At 46.7% G+C, this 18,553-nt stretch overlaps 1 protein-coding gene across 7 annotated transcripts in view; it reads left to right on the top strand.

The window, feature by feature from the left end:
• The window catches only part of Hel89B (histone acetyltransferase 1), a 506,945-nt gene that overhangs the window by 25,808 nt on the left and 462,584 nt on the right, over positions 1-18,553 (top strand). For 2 of the 7 annotated variants that reach the window (XM_070523033.1, XM_070523034.1), the window contains exons 2-3: positions 1,627-1,705; positions 14,853-14,952. The exons of 2 other annotated variants lie outside the window; for them this stretch is intronic. In XM_070523033.1, coding sequence (XP_070379134.1) covers positions 1,627-1,705; positions 14,853-14,952 — 179 coding nt within the window. Of the gene's footprint in view, positions 1-1,626; positions 1,706-7,027; positions 7,449-14,292; positions 14,370-14,852; positions 14,953-18,553 lie in introns of those variants that run through there. 3 more of the 7 variants (XM_070523035.1, XM_070523036.1, XM_070523037.1) reach the window with 3 other exon arrangements.

Raw genomic sequence — 18,553 nt, forward strand, 5'->3', positions numbered from 1 at the left:
CTGTTGAGTACCGCCAAGGAGAATGTGGAAACAGCATGTTCGAGAGCTATTTGTTCGTTCTAAAATTTCTCTTATGTTGACTCCACAGAAATGGTGTATCATTGAATGAAGTCTTGCATTGTTAATGCAGTGGGCTCTGCAGGTACAGGCATTGCCCCACACTGGTAGTATCTGGTGCTGCCACTGCCAGCCTCTATGACAGCTTATTTCCATGTTTAACGAGACAATGACTTGATGATTAGTCTAAAAGGACATGCCTGGCTGGCATTGCAGAGCACTCGTTTAAAGGGACAGTACACAGCAGTGTAACTACAGCTGTGTTTGTAAATTATCCTTCTACAAAACTAAAAAGAATCGTACTCCGAGGAGGAGCTTGATGAGCAAAAAAAAAAAAACACTGATGAAAAAACAAGACTAGTGAGCATGCTGCCTTGAAGTTCCTGCACTGACTCGCAGTGGGTCTTGGATTTTGATATCTACAGCTGGGGTCCAGATGTTAATTTTTGGTCAGTAAAGGCTATATTATATTGTAAACGAGCCAAAGACTGAACTTGGCAAGTTGCAAAAGCTTTTACTGAGCCAGAACAGCATAAATGATGTGTGCCAGTGCTTGAGTTTTGGTGTGAAATTCAAAAATATGCAGTTTTGACTTTTGTCTTTAATTGAACTGTTACCAAAAAGTTCAATGAAAATAGTTTTGAAAGGATACTTAATCATTCTAAAGTTCTTTTCTCTTTAGTGTCCCTTAAACGGGAAAGGCACTTGATTGGGCTTAGCACTTCTAGTGTTGCATGTAAACTGACAGTCGTTGAAGGCACCCTTTATCAGATTTATTTATTTGAGTGCCTCAGGTGTTCAGTACATGTTTCTTCTGCTGATCACTTGCGCAGGTCCCACTTCTTTCTCTAATATGAAGCACGTGTTTCTGAGCTTTCAGATCTGGGGAGATTTTCCATAAGGAATATGTGGTTACAAACACATTCATAGTTCAGACACAAATGTGATTTGTCTGGTTGTTCTGTCCCTCAAAGGGTTAGAAAAAGAGGTTCCTTTAGGTTGGGCCAGCTGGTTCTGCGTAGTCTGTTCTCCCGTCACATTATCAGCCCTGTGTGTCTCCATTTCTAATGTGCTGGGAGCATGTTAATTAAAAAAGAAATGGCTTGCTAACTTTACCTGCCGAAATTGTTCTCTTGGTGCCACAATTTAAAGCATGTTGCCCAACATGTGCTTGAGAGGAACAGCTTTTTATTTTTGTCATCGTCTTTACTCTGAATGTGCTGGCCAGAGAGGTTACTCAGCTGCTTAGTGGGAAGTTGAAAGCATAAACACAGTAGCTATGAATAAATTGTAATTTTTTTTTTCCTATTTCTTATCTTTTGGCATGCAAGTTTGTTGCCTTTCTTAACTAGTGGAGTGGAAACTTCACTATATTGCGCTTGTGTTGCAGCTGTGCACTAGTCTGGTGAAAGCAGATTTTTCTTAAACTTTGTTTTAGTGCGTGAGTTTATGCATAATTTTTTTGGTTTAACACTTTTCTGTGTTATTTTCTCCCCTGCATGACGGTGAACATTTTATGTCAAGGCTGTTGGAATATTCCAGCCAGAAAGGGGTTTGAATTGCTCACAGCTGCTGCTGCTGCTGCTGCTGCTGCTGCTGCTACTGCTGCTGCTACTGCTGCTGCTACTGCTGCTACTGCTGTCACTCGGTTTGTGTGACTGGTTGCTGTTACGCATGAAATTGCAAGTTTGATTCCCACTGTTGGCAGCACCATTCCAATGAGAGTATAATGTAAAAATGCTCAAGTGCCAAGCTTTAGTTGAATGTATAGAACCTTTCGTAGGCAAAATTGATCCAGGGTCTTTTACTGCAGCAGCTTTCGTAGCTTCTGTGTTAATTTCCCTCATAGCAGCTAACACTTATGTAGACACAGTGTGACATTGTACCGCCTTTGGGATCGGCCCAGGTCATAATGAACAGTGTAAATTTTTTCACTAGAGCACTGGAAATCAGTTTGTCATGCTATCACTGCCATCATCATTTTGCTTCTGTCATCGCACATGCACAACTGCCTGCCATACATAAACATGTCGGTGCAACGCTTTGCAGAACCCCAAACTATGCTGGGTAGCCAGCTAGCCACTAAATGCTTTACACAGCATTGATTCCTCAGGTTTTTTAGCGCACGAAAAGGGACGAAGGACAGTGGCAAGACGCGAACACAGCGCTAACTTCTAACAATTGTTTTATTCCACGAAGCGGTACACATATTGTTAGATATGGCGCCGTTTCCTGAGGCTACTTCGAGTTCCCCAAACCACTTTGAATCGCAGCACAGCTAATTGAGGAATGCAGAAGCAGGGGTGCCACATTCCTGAGGCAGGACACTTGCAAACAAGTTCGTACGCCGCCGGGATTAGAAGGGGCCCGGACAATAGAGCCAAATCGTCGCCCCTCTTCGCCTTTGAAGAAGACATTTGCTACCGCTGCGGGGCCGTAGCACCGGGAGCAGGTGGGCCTTCGGACAATGGAGCATGAGCGCCCCCCCCCCCCCTCCTTCTCCTCCTTTGAAGAAGCTCATTGCCAGTCTGCGAGGCAAGACCGCAGGGGGATCAAGTGATCAAGCAAGGGGGCCCAAGCGGCGACTCTCTTCGCCGGGTATGACACCATCGCACGGGCGCCTACCATTGGCTGAAAGTGGCGTCATCTGAGCAGACTCCCCCATTGGCCAAACATGACGCGACTTCCAGTCCTCGAAGGGTTTAAAAGAAGCATTCCAGAGAGACCAGAGCATTCCCTGATTCACCTCTCTCGAACTTCTTGCCGCGGGCCGCAGCGTCCGAGTTGCTGCCGGCCCGTAATGACTGTACGAATGTTACTTGACTCTCACCTCTCTGTATATAATGTAAAATAAACCCTCCCAAGTTTGGTTTTCATCCCGAAGTCAGTCTTCCAACCCCTACAATATATATAGGGAACGGACACCACCGTACGCATGCGCATATGTACTGATTTTTAGTAAGATGAGACAGCAACGAGACACGTGTATGATGATATCGAAGATGAAAAACGACCATGCCTAGTCAAAAAAATTGCGCTAAAAACCTGAGTTATGAACCAACACGCCCTAACCTACGCTCTTTCATTGATTCCTGTAGTGCATAGGATCTGCATAATTTCAGTTGTACCCTAGCGGAGCCATATGGTGGACAGGTGAACAGCTGCTGCTGTAGCTGAATTGGTGAAGCATTATGTCTGTCATAGGAAGGGTTTGGATCTCATTGGTAGCAAGTTGACTTTTCTTCTAGTTTGATTTCCTTTTTCACTGTTCAATTCAATTTTATTGATAAGCAAGTTAGTACAAAAACAGTTGTATACAGTAATGTGTCCCAAAGTAAAAAACTGGACAATATTTGAGCAATCGTCTCCCTGAGACACAGGGACACCTCTGATCTCATCATTATTTAAGCCCGAGTATTGCTCAAGTACTTTAAAGGGCCCCCTCACCAGGCCCCATAGCTAGTTTTGGTTATACGCTGGAAGTTGTTACGTGTCCTCTAGTTACGTTACGTGTTCTGCCGCAAAACTTTTTTTCAAATCGGCTCATTAATAGCCGAGATAGAAATATTTCAGCCCTGCAAACCCATGATTTCAGCAGGCGGGCTCCACTGCCCAGCAAGACGCTCTCTCTACTCGCCTCGTCTAGCCATCACAAGCGAAATTCCTTCCCTGCGTTCTCCCATGCCAGACCTCGAGGATTGCATGACTCATACCTCACAGGCCCTGCCTTCATTTTTGTTCTGCTCGCTTTTTTTTTTTCCGGCGCTACGCATTTCCGCTGATGGCGTGCACAAGGAAATGTGACTAGCAGTATCGTTCAGTGCTACACGAATACTGAGACAGTACATGCGGATCGCAGAGCATGATCGTGCGCTGGAGCACAGTAGAAAATGCCATAGTTTTTGTACCTACGCATGTGACCACACGACTGTGGGAACAAGCAGATGAAGCAGAAGTACATCTCTCTTGCTTCGGCGTGAAGTAAAGCAAAAAACATGCAGACACTCTGTTTTTGTGTTTTATTATTTCTCTAAACTTCAATTCATCAATTCAAGCAATAGATTGCACAAATAACAGATGTTGTCTTGAATAATTCTTGAAGTCGCGTGTCACCGCAAGCGACGTCACATTGCAGACACGACTATGTAGGCGCAGGGGCACGACTACGTCACCGTCCGGCTTGGAGCGCGGCGGCCGCGAGGGGAAGAAAAAGAGGTGATTAGTTTGAAATTTCAGATATTTCCGTGGCGTGTAGCGATGTAATACTTTGCTGACACAATCTTTATCGCTCAATATATGCTCTGCGCTTGTCAGCTCAAAGTGGCCAGACCTGGTGAGGGACTGTTTAAGTGAGAGTCGATCATTGCACTCGGCAAAGTTTTTTTTTACTAGCGACGAGGCCTGTATTTTCTGCTTTCACTGCCTGTAGCTTACTACTCATGAACTTCATGCAGTTACTTTACTAATATTAGCCAGTTCTTGCTGTAGTTTCTTTTTTGCTTCAAAAGGGCTGCAGATGGTCTTTGCACATGTAACCATATCAAGCTTCTTCGAAAGCTTGAGCAATTTATTTTCAGCAGACAACCATAGGAGCCATGAATGAGTGATCTGAGGAGCCCAGTAGGGCTTAGGAACACAAAGAAAAGTGAGATAAACTTCCTGAAGTAGGAAAATACGCAGGTCTGGAGCCCGGTCGGAATGACTGCTCACTCGTTTATGGTCAGTGCCACTGGAATGTGGCTGGGCTTTCTAAGCGCTTGGCCAGGTGTGACACCACGTGTCAAAGATAGGCTGCAAAGTGCACTGATGATAGTGATATGCGCACAGACAAGGCACACTTGGGTGACCTATGCGTGCAGGCATGTTGAGTGAAATTGCAATTCACAGCTGCAATTAGTAACAGCACAGTCGATAGGTAGCAGCTTCACGAACGGTGTTCCTGTTCTGCATTTCAATTTTAACAAGTGGACAAGCGAAATAGCACTTTCCCGATGAGGCGCCGCGTGTGGAAAAATTGTGCAAGGGTGCCGTGCGTGAACTGAATTGGGGCAGAGACTCGGTTCGCGACAGATTCAACTTAATTTCGCTGCGGGCACTGAGACCGAATGCACGCATATGCTCTTATAGTGGGACTTCATTTCAACTGCAAATTTATATTGACACATTTTTGCTATGTATACATATTTGAGACATGGGTTATACAACATGACGTCTTCAAGTTTGCTGTCATTGTCAAGTGCGTCATCTGCTAGCCAGTGCGCAATCATTGTGCAGATTCTCGCGGTCGCCCAGTTTTTCTCGCAGATGCAGTCCATCTGCAACATGAAGCTACGTAAGGAAATTTGATTGATATCGCATTGTTTTCCATGCGCTTCTTGTTAGGGGAATATTCATCAGGGACAATGATCAAAGAAAACACTATTATAGTGAAATAAACCAGGTTTATTAACTGCATGGCACAGAGATGAAGATGACCAATGCACTTCGAGGTAAATCTAAGGGTACATAGACATATATATCCACTACATATATGTGAGAGAAAAATTAAAATATTCTAAATGCACTGATTGAGAACGTGAAAACTCCCTACCGGAATAAGTTTCTTTATTTTAAAGCTGCACCTGCCCCAGGTGAACTAATCGACTTTCTTATTAAAGAAATTAAGGCAATTGTTTGATGTTAATATTGACACGTGAACTTATCTTTATCGGGCGACCCTGTGCCCACAAAACAGGCTACACTTATAGCACAACGATAGCGGCGAACACGCTCGGCGATCGTCGAAAATCTGATCAGCGGGTCAAGCGCGTCAGCTTTTATAGAGCAGTCGTCGAATGTTCCAGACTAATCGTTTGGACCCGCGTGCTTTCCACAAAGTTCTACACCATTGGCGTTACGCGATGAAATCGGATAACACAAGGTTCGGCGACAACAGACAGCCGGGTAGAAGCATCGATAACTTTCCAGAAACCTCGGATATAAATAAAACATAATATAATATAATATATAATATAATATAAGTTATATAATATATAATATATATAATAAAATAATATAATAATATAATAAATATAATAATAATATAATATAAACAACAGTGTTAGGGAAAAGATATTGTCTGTGTACTCAGACTGAACCGGGGAGACCGGGAAGTCTTAACCAATGTAATCTCCGTGGCTTGTCTGGCAATCTCCTTCAACATGCCAGCAGGCAATATGAAGTAGAAACACATTGTCTAATCGAATGGTATGTGCTATTCAGATCGTATTCGACTTCAGAATTCGCTATTAAAAATTAAGAGCCATTCCACTTTGTAACGGTGGATGACCAGCGGAACTGTATAAAATATAAAGAAAATAATATAAAGCAAGAAAACGGTATATACTAACACAAACATGCACACTATGTTTATTTGTATTTACGTTTATCTCTTGACCACAGTAACTATGGCTTTATGGTCGCTATGATAGACGGCCATGGGCTCTGTCACGACACTGGAGATGTTCTTAGCGACTGTTAGGTCTGTGCACGATCGATGGCGCGACGTTAAGACCTTTCCAAAAGAAATGCCAATCACTTTCCGTCTGGACGAGGCACTGTAAGATTTGGCAGTCATAGCTGTAGGAAGGAGCTTTACTCTTCGTCGGGACTTAGCAGGATTTATTTACATTATTTACATTTTAAGCAAGATACATTGGCAGTCTAGTGCGACTCTAGCCCGCAAGACTAACATACAGCAAACAGCTTACGAGCACACAGCTCACTAGTACATTTCTAGCATGACAACGAGCACTCAGCTCCCGACGACGAGCACGCTCTAGCAGCCGGCAATCGCTGCTTATAAGCACTTGGTCGCCCCTTGATTCTAAGCGAACAGAAACGTTTGTCCAGTCATCGTTCGACATCACCGAAGATGACCAGCCCTTTTGGAGGAGGTGGGCTCATATACTCGTGTTGCACACACACGCAGGTGTAAAGGTCCGGAGCCGACGTCAGAGGGCTTCGTAGAACTCTGCTTTGTCCCGGGTGGCGCGGCCGAGTACCACATTCCTGAGCCTGACCCCGTACCACGTGGCTGCTGGCCTATTCGCAGTTCTCTGAAGTGTGCCCCGTTCGGTTGGATAGGAACACGTGCAGCGGGCTGAAATAGCTGGCACGTTGCCACCCCGTACGGCCATTCCTAACAGCTGCTCTATGGCCCGGAAAATCTCGCCTGGCCAGTGCTAGCAACCGCTGGGCAGGAAGAGAATGGCTGGTGAGCAAGACGATGGCTTTGCTCTCTGCAACCCGTGCGTACTTGGAATGCCTTCAACCATCTCGCAACAACTGGCACAGAAGATTCGACCCGGCAACACAATACCGCTCAGCGTTCAAACGCCCGGAATCAGCCGGTAATCCACGAGGCCTCTTATCACAATTTCAATGCGTCACTCAACTGGGAAACCCCAAATTTTGCCCCAAAATTTCGTGCCGCCAAAGCGAGCGTTCACATTCTTCTTGAGTTCGACCAAATCCGACCGTCGCGCTGCACAAGAGCAAAGATTTACGCAGAATTAAACCGAAGGCTCTCAACCACCAATACCCGAACATATCTTAAGCAGCCTAGCTTCACGAACAGCTTGCTCTTACCCTATCGCAGTGGCGTACTTATCTCGTGTACTGTTGCCACCGAACCATCTGGCCAACTCCACAGGTACGTGATCACAAACGCGCTAACTTTGTGGTCCCTATTCCGAACACAGGCTTGCGTCATACACAAAGTTTTCATCACGCTTACTCACATTTGTTCCTTTAGTTCATACAGGACACGTTCCTTAACCGATCAACCAAACTTGCGTAACTTGCGCAACACAGAGGAACGTTTGAACAAATGTATCTTTTACTAACTAGCTCTACGCACGCGTACTAGAGAAGTCAGAATACGGCTGCCCTCGACACACACGAGCAACCCAGTCATAAACCTTCTGCTTCCTTCCGTCCACACAGGACCCGCGCTAATGGACCTAAGAGCTCTTCTCAGAGCAAATCAAGCACTTACTGAAAATCTACGCGCTTAGCCTTAGAAAATAAAAAAACTAAAAAAAGGCTAACTAAAACACATGCGCGTTACTATAGGCCTCTCCCCGATAACCTTGACACTCAGGTTACTCGTACACAAACTAAAAAAAGCCTATCTACTTATTAATGAACAATTCGCGATACATGTTTACAAAAAAACGCGTCTTTCAAATCTCGAGCTTCTCAAACAAAACATAAACAGAGCTCATACCTTACATATTGAAAGAAATTAGTCTCAATTCGCGAAAACCTTAAAATGTTCAAAAATAAAACAAAACAACACGTTTTCCTTCTACGGAAGTTCTCTTGGCCTCTCTTTTTCAAACGTTTACAACTGACTCATACTATTTTAGCCGTACTCGAGGTGGTCGCGGTTTGAAAGCTATTCTGGCTACCCAGGAACAACAAAAGGGCTGACTCACTATCAGTTCCCCCAAGATGTTACAGTCTCCTGCCAATTTGCGTCCTGGCGCCCCTCTTTCCTCACAAACTCGAGTGACCGCGTCACGATTCCCCACTTGGTCTCGTCTTGCCACCTTGTGCTTCTTTGTACTACACGCTGAGCTTCGGATTGACGAGGAATTTAACTGCCCCGTGCCCTTTGTCCGTGTCCATGCAGAACATGCTTCTCGGTCCCCCTTTGACCGGTGGCTCGAACGTGTTTGATGCGTCAACATCGTCCGTGACGACTGCACCTTTCTTTTCTCTGTGCCCTGCCTTTTCGTGCCTGTCGCCGTCTTTGGTTTCGCTACATTAGCCACCTTATTCCGATCTTTTCGGCGCTTCTTTCTGCGGTGCTTTCTCCTCGAACTCTCTTTCATGCCGTTATCTCGCGCCTCGTGCTGGCCGTTACACATCTTGTCGGCCCAGATTGGTCTCTTACCCGCACAGTCTGAATGATCCTTAACTAAATCGTTCCTCTCTTGGCTACCTAGACTGGCGGAGAGCCGCACCGATCCCTGAACAATGCAATTGTTCTCTCGTGAGCTACGGAGCTCGCCATCCTGAGAACTACTCTCAACTGCCTCATCCAGCTCGCACATCACTTCGGCACGCAGATCTGACTCGACATGGGTGCTCGTGTCTATCGGGTCAGCAGTACTCTTTACTTCGCTAGCAACCTCGCTAACATTACAAGCGACGCACATGCGCAGTAACTGTGCCTGTTTGTTTGCAGCTGGCCTAGCTGTCTCTACAGTCCTCTGTTGGCAGAGCACCTCGTCGCTCTCACTCTGGCCTTTAACGGCCTCTGCTGCCACTAAGGCTTTGTTAGCTGCTAGCACTTCCAGTTTACTTGTTTACGGGCTGCTACTCTCACAGGTACTACTCCTTCTCTCGGCTTTTGAGCAAAATCTTCTATCTACTTCCTCCCACTTTCGCTGCGTCCAGCCTACAGATTTCTCAAGCCGCTGTTGACTTTGCTCGATTGATTGCTGAAAACCTTCAGTCTCTTTGTTCAGTGCATCAATGTACTGCCTCGTTACTTCTGTTAGGTCATTTTCCTGCGAAATGCTTTTCAGTTTCTGCCTAGCTTCTTCCTGTTTTAGCCTAAATTCATCCTGTTCTTGCCCAATTGCTTCCTGTTCCCGTTTCTTACTTAGAATTCGTTTGCCCTTTTGTTCTATGAATTTCAAATCATTCTCACTTTCAAGAATTGTCTTACGATTCTTTGCTTCCGTGAAGTCCTCGTCTACGTTTACCTTGATCTCTTCACACAACCACAACAGGTCAGCTCTCGTCAAACACATTAGGACAATGGTCGCTACTTTAAGCTTTGGCTCTGCTGTCACACAATACTTGTTGCGACACCCACACAAATCAAAATACAAGTAAAAGATCCCCAGCGAATCAAATCCAAAAACACAGAGAAATGGAAGCCTGGTAAATCCTACAGCCAAAACCAAACGCTTACCCACTGAAGCAGCACCATATCACCAGTCCTTCCTCGCCGTATCCAGTCAGTTGCAAGAGGTGGTCAATCTCAAGTTGCCTCCAACTTGATCAGGATACCGGTCGGTCACCATGTGCCAACGTCCGTCAGCTGCCGTTGCTTTCTCCGAGTCGTAGGCCGATTTACGAGCCGTAGGCCGATCTCACCGCTGCCATTCGTTGTAAGAGTTGTCGGACGATCCAACCGCTGTCATCCAGATGTAGGAGTCGTTGGACGATCTCGCTGCTGCTGCCATTTGAAGGAGTTGATGGTCGTAGAGATGAATTCGGTGAACAGAGTTTATTTACATTATTTACCTGTTAGACCAGACATGTATTGACAGTCTAGCGTGACTCCCATATAGAGCACGCAAGACGATGCATACAGCAAACAGCATACGAGCAAACAGCTCACTAGTACATTTCTACCATGACAACGAGCAGTCGGCTCCCGACGACGGGCACCCTCTAGCAGCCGGCAACCGCTGCTTATAAGCACTTGGTCCCCCCTTGATTTCAAGCGAACGGAAACGTTTGTCCAGTCATCATTCGACGTCACCGGTCTACGTCACCGAAGATGACCCGCCCTTTTGGAGGAGGCAGGCCCATATACTCGTGTTGCACACACACACAGGGGTAAAGGTCTGCAGCCGACGTCAGAGGGCTTCGTAGAACTCTGCTTTTTCCCGGGTGGCGCGGCCGAGTACCACATTCCTGAGCCTGACCCCGCGCCACGTGGCTGCCGGTTGATTCGCAGTTCTCTGAAGTGCGCCCCGTCCGGTTGGATGGGAACACGTGCAGCGGGCTGAAATAGCTGGCACATTGCCACTCCGTACAGCCATTCCTAACAGCACATCGACGTTAAAGTCGCCCACATTGATGATGCGATTGGAGTCCACCGGGAGGATTCACTTAAACGTGTTGATCATCAACTCTTCACGATCCCTCTTTGACGTTCCAGAATAAATGTATATGGTTTTGACAACAATTCCGTCTCCAGTCTGTATGGTGCACACATCAGTGCAGTCCACGTCAAGGCACTCGCCCGTAGTCGGTAAGGCATAGGGAGCAACTGCCACTCTGTCTTATGCGTAGGTCGCAATGCATCAAACCATCAACCATCATCAACATTTTGACACATCTGGCCCTAAAATTCAGCTGGGACACATATGCTGATGGGATTTTGCCTTATGCTTCAGCTATTTTAGCTCTGTAGACGTGACCATCGTTTTTGCATATGCACATCACAGAACACTGGAAACTATTCTTAAGACAGCACTGCTGTAATGCATAACAGCACTTTTGAAGTCTCAAAGGTGAGGGGCCAATGCAAGTGAGGACTCTTATTCTGAATGATTGTGCTGGTGGAAAGTCCTGGCTGTTATGCAGAAGTGCACCAGTTTCTGAGAGAATTAACACACGGGTGCTAATTGGTTCTGCTGAACAAGTTCCTAGCTGTCATTCAATATAAATGCCCCTTTTTGGGGCAGCTTGTACATCTACTAACTTGATTTAGATAAGGAAAACATGTTTTTTGACAGTGTCATCATGTATAGTGGTGGTGGTGGCGAAAACATTTATTAAATATGAAGCCTTAAATTATAAATTAAGTTTGGGGTCGCCTCTGGTCATGGGCGTTGGGTGGCAGCCTGTAGCGTTCGGTGACCTGCTGTGCCCAGTTGATCAGCAGCCTCTGGGCACCTGGATTGGAGCTGGAAACTGCGACCTCCCAACTTTCTAGGTCTCCGAGTCTCCATTCACATGGTGGTATAGATTCTGGGCAAATGTATCGGATGTGGTGGAAGGCGGCAATGGGAGCTCTGCATAGGGTGCATTCTGGGGAGAATTGCGTCGGGTGGATTAGGGCTTGAAAATTGTGGGAAAGAAAGGTCTGTGCTTGAGTTGCCTCCAAGTGACTTGCTCTAGCTTAGCGGGAGACTTGTGGAGTGAGGTGGGGGTATTGCAGTTGTTCCTCGCAATAGTGGAGAGTGATTTCATTATATGGTAAGGAGTCGATCCTGAGAGAACCCAGGCTTGTTGTGCACCCTGCTCTGTTGACGGATACTTGAGCAAGATAATGGGCTGCTTCATCGCCAGGGTTGCCAACATTGGCTGGCACCCAAACTAATTGAATGGTTCTAGAAGGAGGAGGGCTGGTTGAATTGAAAATTTGATGGGCCGCTGTGTGTAGCAAGCCTTTGGCATAGCTTCGGATGGCCGTTTTTGAGTCGCTGAATACAAATGTGGCAGTGGAGGTAGCAATAGCTAGGACTATGGCAGCTTCTTCCCCTTCCAGGGAGGATTGTGCGCATGCTGAGGCACTAGCCTGGTATTTGCCGAGGGGGAAAGACAATTCTGATCGCATATGCTGGGTACTCGCCGTACTCTGCATCAACGTATACCGCATTAGGGTTCAGGGCGTGCTGTTTGTGAAGTGCTCGCACATGTGCTTCGCGAGGGGCTGAGTAGGATGTATATTTTTAGGTAGCGGGTGGACCATGATGTGGTCTTTCAGGGTAGCAGATATTGCATCTGTGTGTGCGAGGGAGCTGGTGAGCTGTAGTCCTAGCGAGGCTACGACGTGATGGCCCGTTGATGTGCAAGAGAGTCTGTCGATTTGAGTGGTTTGGCGAGCTTCGACTAGTTCCTGGAGGGTGTTGTGAATGCTCATCACTGTAGCACGGCTGAATCTGTAGTCGTCACAGCGCACCAGTAATCCCGTGATCTGTTATGTCACGTAGGCTTCACTATATATGTAACTTGCGCAACCGCAATAAAGTTGTTGTTTGCCCAACTGCTGGCCTGGTTACATGGTGGCAGCGGAACCCAGCCGATATGTCGATGGCGTCCGCGCTACTACTGCCCCCGAAGCCTATGGATCCTTGGAAAAATGAGTTTCTGCTTGGAAAAACTTGGAAAAGTGAGTTTCTGCTGTTTTCCACTGCTACGCAATTGAACAAGTAGCCAAAAGACGTTCAAGCAGCCACGTTGCTAGTTGCCATAGGCGAGGAGGCTAGGAAGTCGTACAGTACCTTCAAGTTCGATGAAGCGGAAGACAGGAATGACGAAGTTCTGGTTAAGAAATTTGAGGATCATTACAAGCCTGCAACAAACTTAATTGTTTAAATGATATTGCGCAACATAAAAAACGACACGGACGTGAAAGAAGACGACACACCATGTCTCAGCCCCTCGTCCGTACCTCGTCCGTACCTCGTCCGTATGTCGCGCAATATCATTTAAACAATGGATTACCAACTTGCCCGGAATGCTGCTCTCAACAAACTTAACATTCCAAGAATTTCGTTTTGGTTAGGAACCAAAAAGAAGGCGAGACGTTTAACGAGTGACTAACAGAACTGCGTGTGTTAGCGAAGAACTGTGAATTTGGGGACCTTGAAGACCGCATGTTGCGTAGCAGAATCACTTGGGGTACTCGGGATAAGAGTTTACAGCAAAGACTGATAGCGGAAAACCCGACGTACCAAAAGACAGTCGACATTTGCCGTGCAAGAACAAGGCAAAGAGCACTTCCGTGAGATAAGTGAAGCTACGGGCGCCAGTGAAGGCATCATAGTAAACGCGGTAGCAACAAGAAAAAACGTTTGCTACAAATGTGGGGGTCAAATGCACCGCAGTGACACGTGCCCAGCAAAAGGAAAAACATGCCGGAAGTGCGGAAGGCTGAACCATTTCGCTCGAGCATGCAAGTCGTCGAACTTTCCGCGCAGTGCCAACCAACAAATGCGAGGGTTACGAGCCGAAGACGACGAATTATTTTTGCAAATGTTGCCTAGTGGTGCGATAACCACTGATCACTGGAACGCAACGGTCTACATTGAGGGCCATCCCATCATGTGCAAGCTAGACACAGGTGCCAATTGTTGTCATTTCAAAAAGCGACGTTGCAAAGCTGCCAAAAAAGTCTCAACAAGCCTGCATTGTCAAGCTCACAGCATTTTTTGGCCACACAACAGCCGCGCATGCAAAAGTCCAATTGATACTTTCAGCAAATGACAGAACCAAGGAACAAATGTTTTTTTATTGTCGAACAAGACGTCCCTGCCACTTTGAGTGGTGCAGCAGCTGAAAGTCTCGGCTTCATATACCGCATGCAAAACATACAGCATGAACTATACCTGCCAGCGCAGCCTTTTGCAGAGGTCTTCGAGGGACTCGGGCAGCTAAAAGATTTCGACTACGACATGAAGCTCAAGCCAGACTTGGTGGGCGTTGTCGTTCCAGCAAGAAGAGTTCCTGTTGCTCTTCAGGACAAAGTCACGGCTGAGCTACAGCATATGGAAGCACAAAGCGTCATAAAAAAGGTAACCGAGCCTATGGAGTGGTCTAGCCATATGGTTACAGTTGTTAAGAAGGACAAGGTTAGAATTTGCCTAGACCCTACAGCGCTTAATAAAGTCCTGCTGCGCGAACATTACCCAATGCCAACACTAGAAAACACAGCCTCGCAACTGTCCGGTGCTAAGTTCTTCTCAACACTCGACACAGCGTCAGGATTTTGGCAAATTAAACTTTCTGAATCAAGCTCTAAGCTATGTACAATGAGCATGCCGTATGGGCGATATCGATTTCTTCGAATGCCCTTCGGCATTGCGCCAGCTCCAGAAATCTTCCAAGCAGCTATGCATCGCTTGCTGGAAGGCTTACCGTGCATAGCCGTGGTAATGGATGACATACTACTTTGGGGCCGCACGAAGGAGGAGCATGACCACCACCTGTCGCTTTTGTTGGCATGCTGTCTCGAAAACAACCTCAAGCTAAACCTCAAGAAATGCACCTTTTTGCAGACCGAAGTCCGCTACCTAGGGCACATCCTTAGCACAGAAGGCCTCCGCCTGGACCGTGGTCGAGTGAACAACATACTGGAAATGAAAGAACCAAAGAACAGTAAGGAACTCCAAGTCTTTCTAGGCATGATGAATTATGTACAACGTTTCATCCCTAACATGGCCGCCGTGACTGCACCACTGAGAACATTGTTGCGCAAGGACATTGCCTGGGTTTGGACCGAGGCTCAGCAGCGAAGCTATGAAATGTTGCGTGAGAGCTTAGTTAACGCACCAATTCTTTCCTTTTCGATGCAACTAAGCCAGTCACCCTTTTGGTCGACGCGAGTCAAATGGGAGTTGGTGCAGTGCTTATTCAAGACAGTTTACCCGTTGCGTTCTCGTCGCGTTCACCAACAGAGGTGCAGCAACACTACGCACAAATTGAGAAAGAAACATTGGCAATTGTGCATGGTTGCATCAAGTTTCATGAGAACATCTTCGGCCAGGAAAGCGTAACTGTTGAAACTGATCACCGCCCCTTGGTGTCGATATTCATCAAACGACTGTATCCGTGTCCACTTTGCCTACAGCGCATGCGTTTGACTTTGCAGCGATATCCTATTAAGCTGATCTACAAGCCAGGGAAAGAGCTGTTTTTGGCTGACGCCTTATCTAGATTCCCTAGCAAGCAACTCTTGCAAGAAGAAACTGAGCAATTTCAAGTAAATGTGCTTGATTACATTTCAGCTTTGCAACAGTGCCTCAAGGATCTTCTTGCGGCCACCAATGAAGATCCTGCTCTCGTCAAGCTTCGAGGTTACGCCAAAACAAGCTGGCCAGAAAGAAGCGAGGTACTCGAAAATGTGCGTCTGTACTGGTCCTACAAAAAAGAGCTGCACACGCAAGACGGCCTTGTTTTTCGCAGCAACAAGGTAGTCATACCATCTTCAAAAAAGCGAGAAATTATGCTGCTGCTTCACGCTGCACACCCCGGAGCGGAAAAGATGAAGGTACGGGCAAGAGACGTCATGTACTGGCCAAATATGTCACATGAGATAGAGCAGTTTTGCAAAAATTGCGCTGTCTGCCATAAATACCAGCCGCGAAACGCGAAAGTGCCTTTTTACTGCCACGACATCCCAAAGGTGCCTTGGGAATTCGTTGGCATGGACCTGTTCTTTCATGAGGGTCGTGAATTTGCCATAATTGTGGACTTTTATTCTTTCTTTTTTAAGATCCGCGAACTCCGTCGAAGCACTGCTAGTGCTCTGGCGTCATGGTGCGCAGAGCTGTTCTCCACACATGGCTTACCGCTTAAGCTCTGCAGTGACAACGAACCACCGTTCACTAGCCGGCTTTTCGAAGATTTCCTGGAGCAGCTAGGCGTTGCCCATGTTATGTCAAGTCTGTATCATCCCCACTCTAATGGTATGACTGAAAGAGCAGTACAAGAGGCCAAAAAGCTTCTAAAGAAATGCTCACATAACCGAGTTGACTTTCATATGGCGTTGCTCGAATGGCGCAACAGCCCCAGAGATGATATTCTAAAGTCGCCTGTGCAGAGACTCATGGGACGGCAAACCAGGACCTTGCTGCCTGTGCCCGCCAGCCACCTAGTACCAGAGGCAGTATCAAGTAAAGCCGTCCACAGCTGGCTCCAGGAGATCCGTTAACGCCAGAAGGTCTATTATAACCGCGGAACGAGGCACCTACCACCCCTCTCTCCAGGTCAGCCAGTCACTACATACGACACCCTCCAGCGAACCTGGTCGCCTGCTATTCTTTTGAGGCCAGCCAACACGCCCTGTTCAGCGATCCTGAGAACGGAAGATGGTCGACAAATCGGACGCACAAGAGAACACCTGCACGACATTCCGATTCATCGCGAAGATAGTCCAGCAGAGGCTCCCGGAGAAGGTTCCAAGGAAGACCGCTCGTCCCTAGAGCTACGGAGAAGCACGAGGACTCGCCACAAGCCCTGTTGATACCCGCAGCCTGAAAGGCATCATTTATTTGTCTTCCAGTAAAGGGGAGATGTAGCACGGCTGAATCTGCAGTCGTCACGGCACACCAGTAATTCCGTGATCTGTTACGTCGCGTAGGCTTCACTATATATGTAACTTGCGCAACCGCAATAAAGTTGTTGTTCGCCCAGCTGCTGGCCTGGCTACAATTAGAGGAACTGTTCCGTCTATCTGTGTTGGGGGAGGTTGAGGGCCGACTTGTAGGCCTGTTGATTGAGGACGTTCTTGTCTTCTTCTGCTTTGTTGAGGTGAAGGTGGAGAAGTGAGTAGGCCACCTGGCTGATCACAAAGGCTTGCACCAAGTGCCAGAGATCATACTCGTGCATGCCTCTATGCCAATTAGCAACCCTGTTGGTCAGTTTGATGGTTTGGTGCACAATGTGGGCGAGTTTGAGAAGTATGTCGGTGTTTACGTTGTTATTCTGAATGATATCTCCAATATTCTCACTTTCCGGACCTCTGGGTCCGGCGACCCATCAATGGAAATAGAGTGCTCCTGTCGTTTCACTGTCATGCATAATGTTCTCGCAGTGCTAGGCTCTGGTTGCTGTGGAGTAAGCTGAAGGGGTACATCTCATTGCCTCATTGTGCATGTGTGAACTCAGTTGATCTACTGTGGTTCATCAGTCGCAACACCTGTCTCACAACTGAGTTTGAACCTGGCTGAGCACAGGCGTCATTCTGTAGACATATTTCAGAGTGAAGCTTTCTCTGCCTCTTCCCTCCACCTTGTGCATACTGGCTGCTGTCATGCACCATGGGCCACAAAAGCTCAAACTATAGCCGCGTTGGCCATGTTTATAGTGGTGCTTACGGCTGGTGGGCTCGATGTAACAGAATGGAGTAGAGTTGTTATTCATGTGATTAGCAGCCTTTAGGAACTTTGACGGAGTTGCAGAATGTGTCGTGTTTGTTTGTCCATATCTAATTTCTTTAACTCCGACTTGGCTTACTGGGTAGTCTGCGTGTTTACTGTGATGCCAGGTGAAGTAGTGGCCTGTTTTATTTCTTTGTTGCAATGTCTTGCCCTAGTCAAATTTTTGAATTGGCATGCTGTTTTCCAAGCGCAGAGCAGGTGGACTAATGCATAGTGTTTTCACAATCAAACTTTTTTTTTTGAGGTAAGCCATTGAGTTAACATTTGTGAACGTAAGGAAATGCACTGATAAATGAAATCTCTTCTGCTGCTGTTCTTAATGATGCTGAGGATGCAAGAAATATGTTAAAACGTAACTTTTTGGATAAATGGACTCGTGTCGAAAATTGAAGCACCACAGGGACTTCCTTGGGAGGAGAATGTACCACAGGGACTCCTTGTTGTCTGTCCTCTTCCTTCGTCTTTGTGTTTAGAACTAAACTTTCGAAATGAATCCTTACCAGCTTGCTTAGTTTACTCTCCTTGTTAAATAATTGGCAACTGTAGGTGTTAAAAATGTATGCCGCCTCAAAGAACTCTCTTTCATAGTCCACCTGCATTTGTGAAAGGAAATAGAGATGGATATAACGAATAGTCAGTTGGCTGCCAATGACGCAGCTGCGAGGGTGGATGTGCCTTGGTAACACAACTAATGCCATGAATGTGCATCATTTTTCCCTATGTGCTTTGCAGTTCGTCAGCGGAGATGGTTTGTATGGCTTGTATGGGGTTGAATGGCATTCTCTTCGACGTGTGTCAGGCTGGAGCTGCTTGGCAGT

The sequence above is a fragment of the Dermacentor albipictus genome, chromosome 8, assembly GCF_038994185.2.
Source record: "Dermacentor albipictus isolate Rhodes 1998 colony chromosome 8, USDA_Dalb.pri_finalv2, whole genome shotgun sequence".
Taxonomy (NCBI): domain Eukaryota; kingdom Metazoa; phylum Arthropoda; class Arachnida; order Ixodida; family Ixodidae; genus Dermacentor; species Dermacentor albipictus.